Source organism: Electrophorus electricus, chromosome 8, assembly GCF_013358815.1.
Source record: "Electrophorus electricus isolate fEleEle1 chromosome 8, fEleEle1.pri, whole genome shotgun sequence".
NCBI lineage: Eukaryota > Metazoa > Chordata > Actinopteri > Gymnotiformes > Gymnotidae > Electrophorus > Electrophorus electricus.
In genome coordinates, this window is record NC_049542.1 from 13,927,729 (window position 1) to 13,949,885 (window position 22,157).

At 55.2% G+C, this 22,157-nt stretch overlaps 1 protein-coding gene across 10 annotated transcripts in view; it reads left to right on the forward strand.

Annotated features, from left to right (window-relative positions):
• Positions 1–875: 875 nt before the first annotated feature.
• The window catches only part of LOC113568158 (dedicator of cytokinesis protein 6-like), a 54,571-nt gene continuing 33,289 nt past the window's right edge, over positions 876–22,157 (forward strand). For all 10 annotated transcript variants that reach the window (XM_035529093.1, XM_035529094.1, XM_035529097.1 and 7 more), the window contains exons 1-2: positions 876–995; positions 3,153–3,240. In XM_035529093.1, the coding sequence (XP_035384986.1) occupies positions 946–995; positions 3,153–3,240 (138 nt within the window). In that variant the 5' untranslated portion in view covers positions 876–945. The remainder of the gene's footprint in view (positions 996–3,152; positions 3,241–22,157) is intronic.

Consider the following 22,157-nt stretch of genomic DNA (forward strand, 5'->3'; position numbering starts at 1 on the left):
GTTAAATTATGAAGGTCTGACATGCAGAGCTCATATTTAATAGATTGAAGCAAAAATGTTTTTCTTGAAGCTGCAAGAGTTTGTGGTTTACACCTTTTATCCGTCAAACAAAAGAAGAATAAGCTCAGAGGATATTCCAACATTGTCCTTCAGACAATTATTTCTGCTGTGGATGGATAATATAATTATTCACATTATTAAAGTTAAATATGAGAGATATCTTTCTGATATATGAACAATGCACAGGACAATAGGTGGCTTGGTTGAATCATGTCTGGACATCGCCTTTTCAGGCTTCATGGCTTTCCGTCATAAACACTTGTGGTGTACATTGCCTCCTGGTGGCCAGAAATAAATACTTGCGTTTACAGGTTTGTGGAGTTTCATTTGTGAGTTTCAGGCCTGAAAGTTCATGCCAAGCCTGGATGACTGTTCCTTTTAGTAAATGGCTATACTCCAGAAAACTACCACATTTATCTTATGACCGTTTTTAAACTTTAGACTTTATCACTATGGATTAATTTCCTTGAAAAGGTTAAAAGGAAATATGTTCAGAACAGCATCCATTACACCCATGTATGGAAAGGCCTTACAGGTGCCAGTAGCATAAATGTAAAAATTTTGCATGAGTTTCAAACGAAGCAGTTAATTTGGTTATATAGCCGTTGAAAGGATAATTTATTTCGATACTTAAGAAGATCCCTCATGAATTTCAACTGTAACCGAGCTCAGTCACGTTTTTGATCGTTTTGGCTAAGGGCCAAAAACAGGTGAGTCCATAGAACCGGTTTAGCAAGAAATTGTCTTTAACTTGTCGTGTCGTCTCCTAATCGCTAGGGGAAGCACTACTCACTTTTCCGGACACAAGGAAGCAATGTCCAAGTCGCACACAGCAAATAAATCCAAGTTACAAGAAGAGAGTCTCTGAGTGAATTCAAGGTTTGGATGGCATCGCTGACGAGCGAGCGAAGAGCGTTTGCTCACAAGATTAACAGGTCCGTACAGTTTTCTGTGCAGATTAAAACGGATAACAGTAACTGGCTAATTCCACACCCCATGGTTGTTAGGTCGGACTGGACGCTAAACGAGAGGTTATTGCCTTTCAGTTGCCATGAACCGCGACAGTCGGACGCGGATGAGTCTTTTGTTCAGGTTACAGAAAGACTCCTAAATTATTTGGAATTAGCGTTAGTCTGGTTATTTGTATTTTCCTAAGTCAAAGAAATACTTCGTCAATTAAGTAGACTGTATTATCCATTAAAGAGGGCGCAGCACGATTATCACACTATCTGGGAAAAGTTGTGCGTCTCTATTGATTGCTGGACGCTGAGGCTAACATTAGCTAGGCGAACTTGAATCTCGAGGTCTATCGACACACTTTTAACGGCCAGAAAAAAAAATCAACATGTGTCTCAAGGATTCATCACAATTGACACGTTAGGTCTAAGAATTTTATTCCAGCTAGAATAGCACGCAAGCTAGCTATCTGAATGAATATGCTTCTCCGTAATCATTTGACTATCACTCTCAGACAAATCCAGCTATGTTAGCTAACATTGCTGTCTTAGCTACCCTAGCTACAGGTCAGCTCCATTTGGGATAGGCTCGTTATTACGTGATCTCTTGTTTTCATTTTCGGTTTCGAACAGGGATTTCTGCGGGGTTTTATTCGAATACTCTAATAGCCCGAGTGTTGTCTTTAAGGGAACCTCCCAGGCATAAGCCAGCTGCAAATCGGTGTTCAGTAGAACCGCAGGTGTTGAGTTCTCTCCGCTGCATGCTCAAGAGTTGCCCAGAGGTTACCAGGCCACCCCAGTCTACAGGAATTTTACCATGGAGGTGAACCCTGAGTGCAAATTACACTGAAATCTCAGCATGTAGGTCATTCATGACTGCAACTTTGAATGGGGATGAAGAATTTTCCATTCCAGTGTTAGGTTTTTGTACCTGTGTCATAATATTTGTTTGAATCAAAAAGTTAATTCAGTGTAGTTGGCTTTGTGGGGGTTTTTCATCTTGTGCATGGCCCACCTATCCGTCTGTTTGTGAAGCTGGGTTCATTGTTTAAGTGCAGGATACAGGAAGGGGGTGTGGCCCTTTCCTGCTCTGTGGGATTTGCAGCAGACAAGTTTTACCTTTTCCTTCCAAAGTGGGAAATTGACTTCCATAAAATACATTATAGCTCTTGTGCATGCATTTACAGATGGTATGAAAACAGGTGTTGGTGTTGTGTTGCATTTACAGGCTGTATGAAAACAGGTTCGTATTGTTTTTCCCATGGTGTTGTGCATGTCTGGGTCATAACACTGTATACTGCTTTGACTTGGACTTTATAGCCATTACCACTGCAACATCCATATTCAGTTTCAAGGTTTCTCACAGCTGAGATAATTAGGACAAAGTGCCATATCCTTCATTGTTTTACTGCTCAGGGAGACATGTTATTTTCTTCGGACATAGTTTGGTGGGTTGAATAGATTGGCTTGTGGTGTAAGACCTGGGAGAGCAGTCCCTGCACACCCTGTCGTTCTGAGGCTCCCTGGGCTGGTCCATCCGGTCAGGCAGAGAATGATGGGCTGTTTTGTGTAGGCAGGGTGGAGAGTGAGCTGTCACATAAACCCTGTGTGTGTGTGTGTGTGTGTGTGTGTGTGTGTGTGTGTGTGTGTGTGTGTGTAAAAGTAACATAGACAGTTTGTGATGGAGCAGCTGCATACTGTTCGGAAAGGGCGATGAGAGCATGGGATTGCGGGTGTTGGGGTGCAGTTAGAGGGACTATTGCATGTGGACCATAAACGGATGTCGCTATGGTAACAGCACTGTTTTCTGCCAGGACTGCTGCAGGCCCTCAGATTTGGGCCTTGTTCAGAATTGCTGCTGGCGGCATCTGCGGCGAGCCATTTAACTGTAGATTGTGTATTGAAGTCTTGATTGCTGGATAGTTGCTGTTGTATTTGTTTTGAACATATTCTGGACTGTATTAATCATTACAGCTGGTAACAGAGCTACAGTAATGCGCTAACTATAGTAACATAGCATGGTTGCATAGCATTATGCGGGGTCATATTTCTTTAAAATAGCATAATGCTTGTGTCATATTTCTCTTCCCATCCTCCCTTTTCCTCTCTCTCACTCTCTCTCACTCTCTCTCTCAGGACTGTAGCCGCAGAGGTGAGGAAGCAGGTATCTAGAGAGTATGGCTCTCCTCAGATGTCCAAAAAACGACCTGGGGCCCATCAGCCGGTGAGTGTGTGTGTGTGTGTGTCCGTGTCCGCCTGCGCGCCTACGTGTGTGTCTGCCTGCATATGTGTCTGCCTGCATATTTGCGTGTGTGTCTACCTGCATACGTGTGTCTGCCTGCATATTTGCGCGCGTGTGTCTGCCTGCATATTTGCGCGCGTGTGTCTGCCTACATATTTGCGTGTGTCTGCCTACATGTGTGTCTGCCTACGTGTGTGTGTCTGCCTGCATATGTGTCTGCCTGCATATGTGTCTGCCTGCATATGTGTCTGCCTGCATATTTGCGTGTGTGTGTCTACCTGCATACGTGTGTCTGCCTACATATTTGCGCGCGTGTGTCTGCCTACATATTTGCGTGTGCCTGCATACGTGTGTGCGTGTGCCTGCATACGTGTGTGCGTGTGCCTGCATACGTGTGTCTGCCTGCCTGCATATTTGCGTGTGTCTGCCTGCGTGTGTGCCTCCCTGCCTGCGTGTGCCTCCCTGCGTGTCTGCCTGCCTGCGTGTCTGCCTGTGTGTGTCTGCGTCTGCCTGCCTGTGTGTGTCTGCGTCTGCCTGCCTGTGTGTGTCTGCGTCTGCCTGCCTGCGTGTGTCTGCCTGCGTGTCTGCCTGCCTGCGTCTGCCTGCATGTGTCTGCCTGCCTGCATGTGTCTGCCTGCCTGCATGTGTCTGCCTGCCTGCATGTGTCTGCCTGCCTGCATGTGTCTGCCTGCCTGCATGTGTCTGCCTACATATGTCTGCCTACATATGTGCCTGTGTGCCTACATATGTGTCTGTGTGCCTGCATACGTGTGTGTGTCTGCCTGCATATGTGTGTCTGCCTGCATACGTGTGTCTGCCTGCATATTTGCGTGTGTCTGCCTGCGTGCGTGTGTGTCTGCCTACATATGCGTCTGCCTACATATGCGTCTGCCTACATATGCGTCTGCCTACATATGCGTCTGCCTACATATGCGTCTGCCTACATATGCGTCTGCCTACATATGCGTCTGCCTACATATGCGTCTGCCTACATATGCGTCTGCCTACATACGCGTCTGTGTACCTGCATCCGTGTGTGTCTCTGCCTGCATACATGTGTGTGTGTGTGTGTGTCTGCCTGCATATTTGCGTGTCTGCCTGCATATTTGCGTGTCTGCCTGCATATTTGCGTGTCTGCCTGCATATGTGTCTGCCTACATATGTCTGTGTGCCTGCATACGTGTGTCTCTGCCTGCATACGTGTGTCTCTGCCTGCATACGTGTGTGTCTCTGCCTGCATATGTGTCTGCCTGCGTGTCTGCCTGCATATTTGCGTGTGTCTGCGTGCGTGTGTGTCTGCCTACATATGTGTCTGCCTACATATGTGTCTGCCTACATATGTGTCTGCCTACATATGTGTCTGCCTACATATGTGTCTGCCTACATATGTGTCTGCCTACATATGTGTCTGCCTACATATGTGTCTGCCTACATATGTGTCTGCCTACATACGTGTCTGTGTACCTGCATCCGTGTGTGTCTGCCTGCATCCGTGTGTGTCTGCCTGCATATTTGTGTGTCTGCCTGTGTGTATCTGCCTGCGCGCGTGTGTCTGCCTGCGTGTCTGCCTCCCTGCCTGCGTGTCTGTTTGTCTGCCTGTCTGCCTACGTGTGTGTGCGCCTGCATACGTGTGTGTGCGTCTGCCTGCGTGCGTGTGTGTCTGCCTGCGTGCGTGAGTGTCTGCCTGCATACGTGTGTCTGCCTGCCTGCATATTTGCGTGTGTCTGCCTGCGTGTGCCTACGTGTCTGCCTGCCTGCCTGCGTGTCTGTTTGTCTGCCTACCTGCGTGTGTCTGCCTGCCTGCGTGTGTGTCTGCCTGCCTGCGTGTGTGCATGTCTGCCTGCGTGCGCGTGTCTGCCTGCCTGCGTGCACGTGTCTGTGTCTGCCTGCATGTGTCTGCCTACATGTGTGTGTGTCTGCCTGCATGTGTCTGCTTGAATGTGTCTGCCTGCATATTTGCGTGTGTCTGCCCGCCTGCGTGTCTGCCTGCCTGCGTGCGCGTGTCTGCCTGCCTGCGTGCGCGTGTCTGCCTGCCTGCCTGCGTGCGCGTGTCTGCCTGCCTGCCTGCGTGCGCGTGTCTGCCTGCCTGCGTGCGCGTGTGTGTCTGCTTGCATGCGTGTGTCTGCCTGCGTGTGTCTGCCTGCGTACGTGTGTGTGTCTGCCTGCGTACGTGTGTGTGTCTGCCTGCCTGCCTGCGTGTGTCTGCCTGCCTGCCTGCATGTGTCTGCGTGTGTGTCTGCCTGCGTGTCTGCCTGCCTGCCTGCGTGTGTCTGCCTGCCTGCCTGCCTGCGTGTGTCTGCCTGCCTGCATACGTGTGTGTGTCTGCCTGCGTACGTGTGTCTGCCTGCGTACGTGTGTCTGTGTGTCTGCCTGCCTGCGTGCGCGTGTCTGCCTGCCTGCGTGCACGTGTCTGTGTCTGCCTGCATGTGTCTGCCTACATGTGTGCGTGTCTGCCTGCGTACGTGTGTGCGTGTGTCTGCCTGCGTACGTGTGCGTGCGTGTGTCTGCCTGCGTGTCTGCCTGCGTACGTGTGTGTGTGTCTGCCTGTGTACGTGTGTCTGTGTCTGCCTGCCTGCCTGCCTGCGTGTGTCTGACTGCCTGCCTGCCTGCGTTTGTCCATGTGTCTGCGTGTCTGCCTGCGTGTGTCTGCCTGCCTGCATACGTGTGTGTCTGCCTGCGTATGTGTGTGTCTGCCTGCGTACGTGTGTGTCTGCCTGCGTACGTGTGTGCGTGTGTCTGCCTGCGTACGCGTGCGTGTGTCTGCCTGCGTACGTGTGCGTGCGTGTGTCTGCCTGCGTACGTGTGCGCGCGTGTGTATCTGCCTGCGTACGTGTGTGCGCGTGTGCGCGTGTCTGTGCGTGTGTCTGTGCGTGCGTCTGCCTGCGTGTGTCTGCCTGCCTGCGTGTGTGCGTATGTGTCTGCCTGCCTGCATGTGTCTGTGTGTGTGTGTGTGTGTGTCTGCCTGTGTGTGCGTGTGTGTATGTCTGCCTGTGTGTGCGCGTGTGTCTGCCTGCGTGTGTCTGTGTGCGCGTGTGTCTGCCTGCATGTGTCTGTGTGCGCGTGTGTCTGCCTGCATGTGTCTGTGTGCATGTGTTTCTGCCTGCATGTGTCTGTGTGCGCGTGTGTCTGCCTGCATGTGTCTGTGTGTCTGCCTGCATATTTGCGTGTGTGTGTGTGTCTGCCTGCATATTTGCGTGTGTCTGTGTCTGCCTGCATGTGTGCGTGTGTGTGTGTCTGTCTGCGTGTGTCTGCCTGCCTGCCTGCGTGTGTCTGCCTGCCTGCATGTGTCTGCGTGTGTGTCTGCCTGCGTGTGTCTGCCTGCCTGCATACGTGTGTGTCTGCCTGCATACGTGTGTGTGTCTGCCTGCGTACATGTGTCTGTGTGTCTGCCTGCCTGCCTGCGTGTGTCTGCCTGCCTGCCTGCCTGCATGTGTGTCTACCTGCATGTGTCTGCCTGCCTGCCTGCCTGCATGTGTGTCTACCTGCGTGTGTCTGCCTTCCTGCATACGTGTGTCTGCCTGCATACGTGTGTGTCTGCCTGCATACGTGTGTGTCTGCCTGCATACGTGTGTGTCTGCCTGCATACGTGTGTGTCTGCCTGCATACGTGTGTGTGTGCGCGTGTGTGTGCGCGTGTGTGCCTGCATACGTGTGCGCGTGCGTGTGTCTGCCTGCGTACGTGTGCGCGTGCGTGTGTCTGCCTGCGTACGTGTGCGCGTGCGTGTGTCTGCCTGCGTACGTGTGCGCGTGCGTGTGTCTGCCTGCGTACGTGTGTGCGCGTGTGTCTGCCTGCGTACGTGTGTGCGCGTGTGTCTGCCTGCGTACGTGTGTGCGCGTGTGTCTGCCTGCGTACGTGTGTGCGCGTGTGTGTCTGCCTGCGTACGTGTGCGCGTGTGTGTCTGCCTGCGTGTGTGTGTCTGCCTGCGTGTGTCTGCCTGCCTGCATGTGTCTGTGTGTGTGTCTGCCTGCGTGTGTGTGTCTGCCTGCGTGTGTGTGTCTGCCTGCGTGTGTGTGTGTCTGCCTGCGTGTGTGTGTGTCTGCCTGCGTGTGTGTGTGTCTGCCTGCGTGTGTCTGTGTCTGCCTGCGTGTGTCTGTGTCTGCCTGCGTGTGTCTGTGTGTGTGTGTCTCTGCCTGCGTGTGTCTGTGTGTGTCTGCCTGCGTGTGTCTGTGTGTCTGCCTGCTTATTTGCGTGTGTGTGTGTCTGCTTGCATATTTGCGTGTGTGTGTGTGCCTGCATGTGTCTGTGTGTGTGTCTGCCTGCGTGTGTCTGTGTGTGTGTCTGCCTGCGTGTGTCTGTGTGTGTGTGTGTGTCTGCGTGTGTCTGTGTGTGTGTGTCTGCCTGCGTGTGTGTGTGTGTGTCTGCCTGCATGTTTGTGTGTGTGTGTCTGCCTGCATGTTTGTGTGTGTGTGTCTGCCTGCATGTGTGTGTGTGTGTGTGTGTGCCTGCGTGTGTCTGTGTGTGTGTGTCTGCCTGCGTGTGTCTGTGTGTGTGTGTGTCTGCCTGCGTGTGTGTGTCTGCCTGCGTGTGTCTGTGTCTGCCTGCGTGTGTCTGTGTGTGTGTGTCTCTGCCTGCGTGTGTCTGTGTGTGTGTGTCTCTGCCTGCATGTGTCTGTGTGTGTGTGTCTCTGCCTGCGTGTGTCTGTGTGTGTGTGTCTGCCTGCGTGTGTCTGTGTGTGTGTCTGCCTGCTTATTTGCGTGTGTGTGTGTGTCTCTGCCTGCGTGTGTCTGTGTGTGTGTCTCTGCCTGCGTGTGTCTGTGTGTGTGTGTCTGCCTGCGTGTGTCTGTGTGTGTGTCTGCCTGCGTGTGTCTGTGTGTGTGTCTGCCTGCTTATTTGCGTGTGTGTGTGTGTGTCTGCTTGCATATTTGCGTGTGTGTGTCTGCCTGCGTGTGTCTGTGTGTGTGTGTCTGCCTGCATACGTGTGTGTGTGTCTGCCTGCGTACATGTGTCTGTGTGTCTGCCTGCCTGCCTGCGTGTGTCTGCCTGCCTGCCTGCCTGCGTGTGTCTGCCTGCCTGCCTGCCTGCATGTGTCTACCTGCGTGTGTCTGCCTTCCTGCATACGTGTGTCTGCCTGCATACGTGTGTGCGCGTGTGTCTGCCTGCGTACGTGTGTGCGCGTGTGTGTCTGCCTGCGTACGTGTGCGCGTGTGTGTCTGCCTGCGTGTGTGTGTCTGCCTGCGTGTGCATGCGTGTGTCTGCCTGCCTGCATGTGTCTGCGTGTGTGTCTGCCTGCGTGTGTCTGCCTGCGTGTGTGTCTGCCTGCGTGTGTGTCTGCCTGCGTGTGTGTCTGCCTGCGTGTGTGTGTGTCTGCCTGCGTGTGTCTGTGTGTGTGTGTCTGCCTGCATACGTGTGTGTGTGTCTGCCTGCGTACATGTGTCTGTGTGTCTGCCTGCCTGCCTGCGTGTGTCTGCCTGCCTGCCTGCCTGCGTGTGTCTGCCTGCCTGCCTGCCTGCATGTGTCTACCTGCGTGTGTCTGCCTTCCTGCATACGTGTGTCTGCCTGCATACGTGTGTGCGCGTGTGTCTGCCTGCGTACGTGTGTGCGCGTGTGTGTCTGCCTGCGTACGTGTGCGCGTGTGTGTCTGCCTGCGTGTGTGTGTCTGCCTGCGTGTGCATGCGTGTGTCTGCCTGCCTGCATGTGTCTGCGTGTGTGTCTGCCTGCGTGTGTCTGCCTGCGTGTGTGTCTGCCTGCGTGTGTGTCTGCCTGCGTGTGTGTCTGCCTGCGTGTGTGTGTGTCTGCCTGCGTGTGTGTGTGTCTGCCTGCGTGTGTGTGTGTCTGCCTGCGTGTGTGTGTGTCTGCCTGCGTGTGTGTGTGTCTGCCTGCGTGTGTGTGTGTGTGTGTGTCTCTGCCTGCGTGTGTCTGTGTGTGTGTGTCTGCCTGCGTGTGTCTGTGTGTGTGTCTGCCTGCTTATTTGCGTGTGTGTGTGTGTGTGTGTGTCTGCTTGCATATTTGCGTGTGTGTGTGTGCCTGCGTGTGTCTGTGTGTGTGTGTGCCTGCGTGTGTCTGTGTGTGTGTGCCTGCGTGTGTCTGTGTGTGTGTGTGTGTCTGCCTGCGTGTGTCTGTGTGTGTGTGTGTGTCTGCCTGCGTGTGTGTCTGCCTGCGTGTGTGTCTGCCTGCGTGTGTGTCTGCCTGCGTGTGTGTGTGTCTGCCTGCGTGTGTGTGTGTCTGCCTGCGTGTGTCTGTGTCTGCCTGCGTGTGTCTGTGTGTGTGTGTCTCTGCCTGCGTGTGTCTGTGTGTGTGTGTCTGCCTGCGTGTGTCTGTGTGTGTGTCTGCCTGCTTATTTGCGTGTGTGTGTGTGTGTGTGTGTGTCTGCTTGCATATTTGTGTGTGTGTGTGTGCTTGCATGTGTCTGTGTGTGTGTCTGCCTGCGTGTGTCTGTGTGTGTGTGTGTGTGTGTCTGCCTGCTTATTTGCGTGTGTGTGTGTGTGTCTGCTTGCATATTTGCGTGTGTGTGTCTGCCTGCGTGTGTCTGTGTGTGTGTGTCTGCCTGCATACGTGTGTGTGTGTCTGCCTGCGTACATGTGTCTGTGTGTCTGCCTGCCTGCCTGCGTGTGTCTGCCTGCCTGCCTGCCTGCGTGTGTCTGCCTGCCTGCCTGCCTGCATGTGTCTACCTGCGTGTGTCTGCCTTCCTGCATACGTGTGTCTGCCTGCATACGTGTGTGCGCGTGTGTCTGCCTGCGTACGTGTGTGCGCGTGTGTGTCTGCCTGCGTACGTGTGCGCGTGTGTGTCTGCCTGCGTGTGTGTGTCTGCCTGCGTGTGCATGCGTGTGTCTGCCTGCCTGCATGTGTCTGCGTGTGTGTCTGCCTGCGTGTGTCTGCCTGCGTGTGTGTCTGCCTGCGTGTGTGTCTGCCTGCGTGTGTGTGTGTCTGCCTGCGTGTGTGTGTGTCTGCCTGCGTGTGTGTGTGTCTGCCTGCGTGTGTGTGTGTCTGCCTGCGTGTGTGTGTGTCTGCCTGCGTGTGTGTGTGTGTGTGTGTCTCTGCCTGCGTGTGTCTGTGTGTGTGTGTCTGCCTGCGTGTGTCTGTGTGTGTGTCTGCCTGCTTATTTGCGTGTGTGTGTGTGTGTGTGTGTCTGCTTGCATATTTGCGTGTGTGTGTGTGCCTGCGTGTGTCTGTGTGTGTGTGTGCCTGCGTGTGTCTGTGTGTGTGTGCCTGCGTGTGTCTGTGTGTGTGTGTGTGTCTGCCTGCGTGTGTCTGTGTGTGTGTGTGTGTCTGCCTGCGTGTGTGTCTGCCTGCGTGTGTGTCTGCCTGCGTGTGTGTCTGCCTGCGTGTGTGTGTGTCTGCCTGCGTGTGTGTGTGTCTGCCTGCGTGTGTCTGTGTCTGCCTGCGTGTGTCTGTGTGTGTGTGTCTCTGCCTGCGTGTGTCTGTGTGTGTGTGTCTGCCTGCGTGTGTCTGTGTGTGTGTCTGCCTGCTTATTTGCGTGTGTGTGTGTGTGTGTGTGTGTCTGCTTGCATATTTGTGTGTGTGTGTGTGCTTGCATGTGTCTGTGTGTGTGTCTGCCTGCGTGTGTCTGTGTGTGTGTGTGTGTGTCTGCGTGTGTCTGTGTGTGTGTGTCTGCCTGCGTGTGTGTGTGTGTGTGTGTGTGTGTGTCTGCCTGCATGTTTGTGTGTGTGTGTCTGCCTGCATGTGTGTGTGTGTCTGTGTGTGTGTGCCTGCGTGTGTCTGTGTGTGTGTGCCTGCGTGTGTCTGTGTGTGTGTGTCTGCGTGTGTCTGTGTGTGTGTGTCTGCCTGCGTGTGTGTGTGTGTGTGTGTGTGTGTGTGTGTGTGTGTCTGCCTGCATGTTTGTGTGTGTGTGTCTGCCTGCATGTGTGTGTGTGTGTGTGTGCCTGCGTGTGTCTGTGTGTGTGTGCCTGCGTGTGTCTGTGTGTGTGTGTGTCTGCCTGCGTGTGTCTGTGTGTGTGTGTGTGTCTGCCTGCGTGTGTGTGTCTGCCTGCGTGTGTGTGTCTGCCTGTGTGTGTGTGTCTGCGTGTGTGTGTGTGTGTCTGCCTGCGTGTGTCTGTGTGTGTGTGTCTCTGCCTGCGTGTGTCTGTGTGTGTGTCTGTGTGTGTGTCTGCCTGCTTATTTGCGTGTGTGTGTGTGTGTCTGCTTGCATATTTGCGTGTGTGTGTGTGCCTGCATGTGTCTGTGTGTGTGTCTGTCTGCGTGTGTCTGTGTGTGTGTGTCTGCCTGCGTGTGTGTGTGTGTGTGTGTCTGCCTGCATGTCTGTGTGTGTGTGTCTGCCTGCATGTGTGTGTGTGTGTGCCTGCGTGTGTCTGTGTGTGTGTGCCTGCGTGTGTCTGTGTGTGTGCCTGCGTGTGTCTGTGTGTGTGTGCCTGCGTGTGTCTGTGTGTGTGTGCCTGCGTGTGTCTGTGTGTGTGTGCCTGCGTGTGTCTGTGTGTGTGTGCCTGCGTGTGTCTGTGTGTGTGTGCCTGCGTGTGTCTGTGTGTGTGTGCCTGCGTGTGTCTGTGTGTGTGTGCCTGCGTGTGTCTGTGTGTGTGTGCCTGCGTGTGTGTGCCTGCGTGTGTCTGTGTGTGTGTGTGTGTCTGCCTGCGTGTGTCTGTGAGTGTGTGTGTTTGCCTGCATGTGTCTGTGAGTGTGTCTGCCTGCATGTGTCTGTGAGTGTGTGTGTGTCTGCCTGCATGTGTCTGAGTGTGTGTGTGTCTGCCTGCATGTGTCTGTGTGTGTGTGTCTGCCTGCATGTGTGTGTGTGTGTGTCTGTGTGTGTGTGTGTCTGCCTGCATGTGTCTGTGTGTGTGTGTGTGTCTGCCTGCATGTGTCTGTGTGTGTGTGTGTCTGCCTGCATGTGTCTGTGTGTGTGTGTCTGCCTGCATGTGTCTGTGTGTGTGTGTCTGCCTGCATGTGTCTGTGTGTGTGTGTGTCTGCCTGCATGTGTGTGTGTCTGCCTGCATGTGTGTGTGTCTGCCTGCGTGTGTGTGTGTCTGCCTGCGTGTGTCTGTGTCTGCCTGCGTGTGTCTGTGTCTGCCTGCGTGTGTCTGTGTGTGTGTGTCTCTGCCTGCGTGTGTCTGTGTGTGTGTGTCTGCCTGCGTGTGTCTGTGTGTGTCTGCCTGCTTATTTGCGTGTGTGTGTGTGTGTGTGTGTGTCTGCTTGCATATTTGTGTGTGTGTGTGTGCTTGCATGTGTCTGTGTGTGTGTCTGCCTGCGTGTGTCTGTGTGTGTGTGTGTGTGTGTCTGCCTGCTTATTTGCGTGTGTGTGTGTGTGTCTGCTTGCATATTTGCGTGTGTGTGTCTGCCTGCGTGTGTCTGTGTGTGTGTGTCTGCCTGCATACGTGTGTGTGTGTCTGCCTGCGTACATGTGTCTGTGTGTCTGCCTGCCTGCCTGCGTGTGTCTGCCTGCCTGCCTGCCTGCGTGTGTCTGCCTGCCTGCCTGCCTGCATGTGTCTACCTGCGTGTGTCTGCCTTCCTGCATACGTGTGTCTGCCTGCATACGTGTGTGCGCGTGTGTCTGCCTGCGTACGTGTGTGCGCGTGTGTGTCTGCCTGCGTACGTGTGCGCGTGTGTGTCTGCCTGCGTGTGTGTGTCTGCCTGCGTGTGCATGCGTGTGTCTGCCTGCCTGCATGTGTCTGCGTGTGTGTCTGCCTGCGTGTGTCTGCCTGCGTGTGTGTCTGCCTGCGTGTGTGTCTGCCTGCGTGTGTGTGTGTCTGCCTGCGTGTGTGTGTGTCTGCCTGCGTGTGTGTGTGTCTGCCTGCGTGTGTGTGTGTCTGCCTGCGTGTGTGTGTGTCTGCCTGCGTGTGTGTGTGTGTGTGTGTCTCTGCCTGCGTGTGTCTGTGTGTGTGTGTCTGCCTGCGTGTGTCTGTGTGTGTGTCTGCCTGCTTATTTGCGTGTGTGTGTGTGTGTGTGTGTCTGCTTGCATATTTGCGTGTGTGTGTGTGCCTGCGTGTGTCTGTGTGTGTGTGTGCCTGCGTGTGTCTGTGTGTGTGTGCCTGCGTGTGTCTGTGTGTGTGTGTGTGTCTGCCTGCGTGTGTCTGTGTGTGTGTGTGTGTCTGCCTGCGTGTGTGTCTGCCTGCGTGTGTGTCTGCCTGCGTGTGTGTCTGCCTGCGTGTGTGTGTGTCTGCCTGCGTGTGTGTGTGTCTGCCTGCGTGTGTCTGTGTCTGCCTGCGTGTGTCTGTGTGTGTGTGTCTCTGCCTGCGTGTGTCTGTGTGTGTGTGTCTGCCTGCGTGTGTCTGTGTGTGTGTCTGCCTGCTTATTTGCGTGTGTGTGTGTGTGTGTGTGTCTGCTTGCATATTTGTGTGTGTGTGTGTGCTTGCATGTGTCTGTGTGTGTGTCTGCCTGCGTGTGTCTGTGTGTGTGTGTGTGTGTCTGCGTGTGTCTGTGTGTGTGTGTCTGCCTGCGTGTGTGTGTGTGTGTGTGTGTGTGTGTCTGCCTGCATGTTTGTGTGTGTGTGTCTGCCTGCATGTGTGTGTGTGTCTGTGTGTGTGTGCCTGCGTGTGTCTGTGTGTGTGTGCCTGCGTGTGTCTGTGTGTGTGTGTCTGCGTGTGTCTGTGTGTGTGTGTCTGCCTGCGTGTGTGTGTGTGTGTGTGTGTGTGTGTGTGTGTGTGTCTGCCTGCATGTTTGTGTGTGTGTGTCTGCCTGCATGTGTGTGTGTGTGTGTGTGCCTGCGTGTGTCTGTGTGTGTGTGCCTGCGTGTGTCTGTGTGTGTGTGTGTCTGCCTGCGTGTGTCTGTGTGTGTGTGTGTGTCTGCCTGCGTGTGTGTGTCTGCCTGCGTGTGTGTGTCTGCCTGTGTGTGTGTGTCTGCCTGCGTGTGTCTGTGTCTGCCTGCGTGTGTCTGTGTGTGTGTGTCTCTGCCTGCGTGTGTCTGTGTGTGTGTCTGTGTGTGTGTCTGCCTGCTTATTTGCGTGTGTGTGTGTGTGTCTGCTTGCATATTTGCGTGTGTGTGTGTGCCTGCATGTGTCTGTGTGTGTGTCTGTCTGCGTGTGTCTGTGTGTGTGTGTCTGCCTGCGTGTGTGTGTGTGTGTGTGTCTGCCTGCATGTCTGTGTGTGTGTGTCTGCCTGCATGTGTGTGTGTGTGTGCCTGCGTGTGTCTGTGTGTGTGTGCCTGCGTGTGTCTGTGTGTGTGCCTGCGTGTGTCTGTGTGTGTGTGCCTGCGTGTGTCTGTGTGTGTGTGCCTGCGTGTGTCTGTGTGTGTGTGCCTGCGTGTGTCTGTGTGTGTGTGCCTGCGTGTGTCTGTGTGTGTGTGCCTGCGTGTGTCTGTGTGTGTGTGCCTGCGTGTGTCTGTGTGTGTGTGCCTGCGTGTGTCTGTGTGTGTGTGCCTGCGTGTGTGTGCCTGCGTGTGTCTGTGTGTGTGTGTGTGTCTGCCTGCGTGTGTCTGTGAGTGTGTGTGTTTGCCTGCATGTGTCTGTGAGTGTGTCTGCCTGCATGTGTCTGTGAGTGTGTGTGTGTCTGCCTGCATGTGTCTGAGTGTGTGTGTGTCTGCCTGCATGTGTCTGTGTGTGTGTGTCTGCCTGCATGTGTGTGTGTGTGTGTCTGTGTGTGTGTGTGTCTGCCTGCATGTGTCTGTGTGTGTGTGTGTGTCTGCCTGCATGTGTCTGTGTGTGTGTGTGTCTGCCTGCATGTGTCTGTGTGTGTGTGTCTGCCTGCATGTGTCTGTGTGTGTGTGTCTGCCTGCATGTGTCTGTGTGTGTGTGTGTCTGCCTGCATGTGTGTGTGTCTGCCTGCATGTGTGTGTGTCTGCCTGCGTGTGTGTGTGTCTGCCTGCGTGTGTCTGTGTCTGCCTGCGTGTGTCTGTGTCTGCCTGCGTGTGTCTGTGTGTGTGTGTCTCTGCCTGCGTGTGTCTGTGTGTGTGTGTCTGCCTGCGTGTGTCTGTGTGTGTGTCTGCCTGCTTATTTGCGTGTGTGTGTGTGTGTGTGTGTGTCTGCTTGCATATTTGTGTGTGTGTGTGTGCTTGCATGTGTCTGTGTGTGTGTCTGCCTGCGTGTGTCTGTGTGTGTGTGTGTGTGTGTCTGCCTGCTTATTTGCGTGTGTGTGTGTGTGTCTGCTTGCATATTTGCGTGTGTGTGTCTGCCTGCGTGTGTCTGTGTGTGTGTGTCTGCCTGCATACGTGTGTGTGTGTCTGCCTGCGTACATGTGTCTGTGTGTCTGCCTGCCTGCCTGCGTGTGTCTGCCTGCCTGCCTGCCTGCGTGTGTCTGCCTGCCTGCCTGCCTGCATGTGTCTACCTGCGTGTGTCTGCCTTCCTGCATACGTGTGTCTGCCTGCATACGTGTGTGCGCGTGTGTCTGCCTGCGTACGTGTGTGCGCGTGTGTGTCTGCCTGCGTACGTGTGTGTGTGTGTGTCTGCCTGTGTGTGTGTGTCTGCCTGCGTGTGCATGCGTGTGTCTGCCTGCCTGCATGTGTCTGCGTGTGTGTCTGCCTGCGTGTGTCTGCCTGCGTGTGTGTCTGCCTGCGTGTGTGTCTGCCTGCGTGTGTGTGTGTCTGCCTGCGTGTGTGTGTGTCTGCCTGCGTGTGTGTGTGTCTGCCTGCGTGTGTGTGTGTCTGCCTGCGTGTGTGTGTGTCTGCCTGCGTGTGTGTGTGTGTGTGTGTCTCTGCCTGCGTGTGTCTGTGTGTGTGTGTCTGCCTGCGTGTGTCTGTGTGTGTGTCTGCCTGCTTATTTGCGTGTGTGTGTGTGTGTGTGTGTCTGCTTGCATATTTGCGTGTGTGTGTGTGCCTGCGTGTGTCTGTGTGTGTGTGTGCCTGCGTGTGTCTGTGTGTGTGTGCCTGCGTGTGTCTGTGTGTGTGTGTGTGTCTGCCTGCGTGTGTCTGTGTGTGTGTGTGTGTCTGCCTGCGTGTGTGTCTGCCTGCGTGTGTGTCTGCCTGCGTGTGTGTCTGCCTGCGTGTGTGTGTGTCTGCCTGCGTGTGTGTGTGTCTGCCTGCGTGTGTCTGTGTCTGCCTGCGTGTGTCTGTGTGTGTGTGTCTCTGCCTGCGTGTGTCTGTGTGTGTGTGTCTGCCTGCGTGTGTCTGTGTGTGTGTCTGCCTGCTTATTTGCGTGTGTGTGTGTGTGTGTGTGTCTGCTTGCATATTTGTGTGTGTGTGTGTGCTTGCATGTGTCTGTGTGTGTGTCTGCCTGCGTGTGTCTGTGTGTGTGTGTGTGTGTCTGCGTGTGTCTGTGTGTGTGTGTCTGCCTGCGTGTGTGTGTGTGTGTGTGTGTGTGTGTCTGCCTGCATGTTTGTGTGTGTGTGTCTGCCTGCATGTGTGTGTGTGTCTGTGTGTGTGTGCCTGCGTGTGTCTGTGTGTGTGTGCCTGCGTGTGTCTGTGTGTGTGTGTCTGCGTGTGTCTGCCTGCATGTGTCTGCCTGCATGTCTGTCTGTGTGTGTGTGTCTGCTGCATGTGTCTGTGTGTGTGTGTGTGTGTCTGCCTGCATGTGTCTGTCTGTGTGTGTGTCTGCCTGCATGTGTCTGTGTGTGTGTGTGTGTGTGTCTGCCTGCATGTGTCTGTCTGTGTGTGTGTGTGTCTGCCTGCATGTGTCTGCGTGCGTGTGTGTGCCTGCATGTGTGTGCGTGCGTGTCTGCCTGCGTGTGTCTGCGTGCGTGTCTGCGTGTGTCTGCCTGCGTGTTTCTGCGTGTGTGTGCCTGCGTGTGTGTGTGTGTGTCTGCCTGCATGTGTCTGCGTGTGTCTGCCTGCATGTGTCTGCGTGTGCGTGTGTCTGCCTGCGTGTGTGTGTGCGCGTGTGTCTGCCTGCATGTGTCTGCGTGTGTCTGCCTGCATGTGTCTGCGTGTGTGTGTGTCTACCTGCGTGTGTGTGTGTCTGCCTGTGTGCGTGTGTCTGCCTGCATGTGTCTGCCTGCATGTGTCTGTCTGCCTGCATGTGTCTGCATGTGCGTGTGTCTGCCTGCAAGTGTCTGCGTGTGTGTGCGTGTGTCTGCCTGCATGTGTCTGCGTGTGTGTCTGCCTGTGTGTGTGTGTGTCTGCCTGTGTGTGTGTTTGTGTCTGCCTGTGTGTGTGTGTCTGCCTGCATGTGTCTGCAAGTGTGTCTGCCTGCATGTGTCTGTCTGCGTGTTTGTGTGCGTGTGTCTGCTTGCATGTGTCTGCGTGTGTGTGTGCGTGTCTGCCTGCATGTGTCTGCGTGTGCGTGTGTCTGCCTGCGTGTGCGTGTGTCTGCCTGCATGTGTCTGCGTGTGTGTGCGTGTCTGCCTGCATGTGTCTGCGTGTGTGTGCGTGTGTCTGCCTGCGTGTGTGTGTGCGCGTGTGTATGCCTGCGTGTGTGTGTGCGCGTGTGTCTGCCTGCATGTGTCTGCGTGTGTGTGTCTACCTGCGTGTGTGTGTGTCTACCTGCGTGTGTGTGTCTACCTGCGTGTGTGCGTGTGTCTACCTGCGTGTGTGCGTGTGTCTGCCTGCGTGTGTCTGCCTGCATGTGTCTGTGCGTGTGTGTCTGCAAGTGTGTGTCTGTCTGCATGTGTCAGCGTGTGCGTGTGTCTGTCTGCGTGTGTGCGTGTGTCTGCCTGCATGTGTCTGCCTGCATGTGTCTGCATGTGCGTGTGTCTGCCTGCATGTGTCTGCATGTGCGTGTGTCTGCCTGCATGTGTCTGCATGTGTGTGCGTGTGTGTGCGTGTGTCTGCCTGCGTGTGTCTGCGTGTGTCTGCCTGCATGTGTCTGCCTGCGTGTGTGTGCGTGCTTGTGTCTTCCTGCGTGTGCGTGCGTGTCTGCCTGCGTGTGTCTGCGTGTGTGCGTGCGTGTCTGCCTGCGTGTGTCTGCGTGTGTGTGTGCGTGTGTCTGCCTGCGTGTCTCTGCGTGTGTGTCTCCCTGCGTGTGTCTACGTGTGTCTGCCTGCATGTGTCTGCGTGTGTGTGTGTCTACCTGCGTGTGTGCGTGTGTCTACCTGCGTGTGTGCGTGTGTCTACCTGCGTGTGTGCGCCTGCGTGTGTCTGCCTGCGTGTGTCTGTGCGTGTGTGTGTCTGCCTGCATGTGTCTGCAAGTGTGTGTCTGTCTGCATGTGTCAGCGTGTGCGTGTGTCTGTCTGCGTGTTTGCGTGTGTCTGCCTGCATGTGTCTGCGTGTGTGTGTCTGCCTGCATGTGTCTGCCTGCATGTGTCTGCATGTGTGTGTCTGCCTGCATGTGTCTGCATGTGCGTGTGTCTGCCTGCATGTGTCTGCGTGTGTGTGTCTACCTGCATGTGTCTACGTGTGTCTGCCTGCATGTGTCTGCGTGTGCGTGTGTCTGCCTGCGTGTGTGTGTGTGCGCGTGTGTCTGCCTGCGTGTGTCTGTGTGTGTGTGTGTCTACCTGCGTGTGTGCGTTTGTCTACCTGCGTGTGTGCGTGTGTCCACCTGCGTGTGTGCGTGTCCACCTGCGTGTGTGCGTGTGTCTACCTGCGTGTGTGCGCCTGCGTGTGTCTGCCTGTGTGTGTCTGTGCGTGTGTGTGTCTGCCTGCATGTGTCTGCAAGTGTGTCTGTCTGCATGTGTCAGCGTGTGCGTGTGTCTGTCTGCGTGTTTGCGTGTGTCTGCCTGCATGTGTCTGCGTGTGTGTGTCTGCCTGCATGTGTCTGCATGTGCGTGTGTCTGCCTGCATGTGTCTGCGTGTGTGTGCGTGTGTCTGCGTGTGTGTGCGTGTCTACCTGCTTGTGTGTTTGTCTACCTGCGTGTGTGTGTGTCTACCTGCGTGTGTGCGTGTGTCTACCTGCGTGTGTGCGTGTGTCTACCTGCGTGTGTGCGCCTGCGTGTGTCTGCCTGCGTGTGTCTGTGCGTGTGTGTGTCTCCCTGCATGTGTCTGCAAGTGTGTGTCTGTCTGCATGTGTCAGCGTGTGCATGTGTCTGTCTGCGTGTTTGCGTGTGTCTGCCTGCATGTGTCTGCGTGTGTGTGTCTGCCTGCATGTGTCTGTCTGCCTGCATGTGTCTGCATGTGCGTGTGTCTGCCTGCATGTGTCTGCATGTGCGTGTGTCTGCCTGCATGTGTCTATCTGTGTGTGCGTGTGTCTGCGTGTGTGTGCGTGTGTCTGCCTGCGTGTGTGCGTGTGTCTGCCTGCGTGTGTCTGCGTGTGTCTGCCTGCGTGTGTCTGCCTGCGTGTGTGCGTGTGTCTGCCTGCGTGTGTCTGCGTGTGTCTGCCTGCATGTGTCTGCCTGCGTGTGTCTGAATGTGTGCGTGTGTCTGCCTGCGTGTGTCTGCCTGCATGTGTCTGCCTGCATGTGTCTGCGTGTGTGTGTCTTCCTGCATGTGTCTGCCTGCATGTGTCTGTGCGTGTGTGTGTCTGCCTGCATGTGTCTGTGCGTGTGTGCGTGTGTCTGCGTGTGTGTGCGTGTGTCTGCCTGCGTGTGTGCGTGTGTCTGCCTGCGTGTGTCTGCGTGTGTCTGCCTGCGTGTGTCTGCCTGCGTGTGTGCGTGTGTCTGCCTGCGTGTGTCTGCGTGTGTCTGCCTGCATGTGTCTGCCTGCGTGTGTCTGAATGTGTGCGTGTGTCTGCCTGCGTGTGTCTGCCTGCATGTGTCTGCGTGTGTGTGTCTTCCTGCATGTGTCTGCCTGCATGTGTCTGTGCGTGTGTGTGTCTGCCTGCATGTGTCTGTGCGTGTGTGTGTCTGCCTGCATGTGTCTGTGCGTGTGTGTGTCTGCCTGCATGTGTCTGTGCGTGTGTGTGTCTGCCTGCATGTGTCTGTGCATGTGTGTCTGCCTGCATGTGTCTGTGTGTGTGTGTCTGCCTGCATGTGTGTGTGTGTGTGTGTGTGTCTGCCTGCATGTGTCTGTGTGTGTCTGCCTGTCTGTGTGTGTGTGAGTGCGTCTGCCTGTGTGTGTGTGCGTCTGCCTGTGTGTGTGTGTGCGCGTCTGCCTGTGTGTGTGTGTGTGTGTGCGTCTGCCTGTGTGTGTGTGTGCATCTGCCTGTGTGTGTGTGTGTGTGTGGGCGTCTGCCTGTGTGTGTGTGTGTGTGTGGGCGTCTGCCTGTGTGTGTGGGCGTCTGCCTGTGTGTGTGTGCGTCTGCCTGTGTGTGTGTGTGTGTGTGGTCGTCTGCCTGTGTGTGTGTGTGTGTGCGTGTGTCTGCCTGCGTGTGTGCGTGTGTCTGCCTGCGTGTGTCTGCCTGCGTGTGTCTGCGTGTGTCTGCCTGCATGTGTCTGCCTGCGTGTGTCTGAATGTGTGCGTGTGTCTGCCTGCGTGTGTCTGCCTGCATGTGTCTGCGTGTGTGTGTCTTCCTGCATGTGTCTGCCTGCATGTGTCTGTGCGTGTGTGTGTCTGCCTGCATGTGTCTGTGCGTGTGTGTGTCTGCCTGCATGTGTCTGTGCGTGTGTGTGTCTGCCTGCATGTGTCTGTGCGTGTGTGTGTCTGCCTGCATGTGTCTGTGCGTGTGTGTGTCTGCCTGCATGTGTCTGTGCGTGTGTGTCTGCCTGCATGTGTCTGTGTGTGTGTGTCTGCCTGCATGTGTGTGTGTGTGTGTGTGTGTCTGCCTGCATGTGTCTGTGTCTGTCTGCCTGCATGTGTCTGCATGTGCGTGTGTCTGCCTGCATGTGTCTGCATGTGCGTGTGTCTGCCTGCATGTGTCTGCGTGTGTGTGCGTGTGTCTGCGTGTGTGTGCGTGTGTCTGCCTGCGTGTGTGCGTGTGTCTGCCTGCGTGTGTCTGTGTGTGTCTGCCTGCGTGTGTCTGCCTGCGTGTGTGCGTGTGTCTGCCTGCGTGTGTCTGCGTGTGTCTGCCTGCATGTGTCTGCCTGCGTGTGTCTGAATGTGTGCGTGTGTCTGCCTGCGTGTGTCTGCCTGCATGTGTCTGTGTGTGTGTGTCTTCCTGCATGTGTCTGCCTGCATGTGTCTGTGCGTGTGTGTGTCTGCCTGCATGTGTCTGTGCGTGTGTGTGTCTGCCTGCATGTGTCTGTGCGTGTGTGTGTCTGCCTGCATGTGTCTGTGCATGTGTGTCTGCCTGCATGTGTCTGTGTGTGTGTGTCTGCCTGCATGTGTGTGTGTGTGTGTGTGTGTGTGTCTGCCTGCATGTGTCTGTGTGTGTCTGCCTGTCTGTGTGTGTGTGAGTGCGTCTGCCTGTGTGTGTGTGCGTCTGCCTGTGTGTGTGTGTGCGCGTCTGCCTGTGTGTGTGTGTGTGTGTGCGTCTGCCTGTGTGTGTGTGTGTGTGCATCTGCCTGTGTGTGTGTGTGTGGTCGTCTGCCTGTGTGTGTGTGTGTGTGTGGGCGTCTGCCTGTGTGTGTGGGCGTCTGCCTGTGTGTGTGGGCGTCTGCCTGTGTGTGTGTGCGTCTGCCTGTGTGTGTGTGTGTGGTCGTCTGCCTGTGTGTGTGTGTGTGTGCGTGTGTCTGCCTGCGTGTGTGCGTGTGTCTGCCTGCGTGTGTCTGCCTGCGTGTGTCTGCCTGCGTGTGTGCGTGTGTCTGCCTGCGTGTGTCTGCGTGTGTCTGCCTGCATGTGTCTGCCTGCGTGTGTCTGAATGTGTGCGTGTGTCTGCCTGCATGTGTCTGCGTGTGTGTGTCTTCCTGCATGTGTCTGCCTGCATGTGTCTGTGCGTGTGTGTGTCTGCCTGCATGTGTCTGTGCGTGTGTGTGTCTGCCTGCATGTGTCTGTGCGTGTGTGTGTCTGCCTGCATGTGTCTGTGCGTGTGTGTGTCTGCCTGCATGTGTCTGTGCGTGTGTGTCTGCCTGCATGTGTCTGTGCGTGTGTGTCTGCCTGCATGTGTCTGTGTGTGTGTGTCTGCCTGCATGTGTGTGTGTGTGTGTGTGTGTCTGCCTGCATGTGTCTGTGTGTGTCTGCCTGTCTGTGTGTGTGTGAGTGCGTCTGCCTGTGTGTGTGGGCGTCTGCCTGTGTGTGTGTGTGTGTGCGTCTGCCTGTGTGTGTGTGTGTGGTCGTCTGCCTGTGTGTGTGTGTGTGTGTGGGCGTCTGCCTGTGTGTGTGGGCGTCTGCCTGTGTGCGTCTGCCTGTGTGTGTGTGTGTGCGTCTGCCTGTGTGTGTGTGTGTGTGTGTGCGTCTGCCTGTGTGTGTGTGTGTGTGTGTGCGTCTGCCTGTGTGTGTGTGTGTGTGCGTCTGCCTGTGT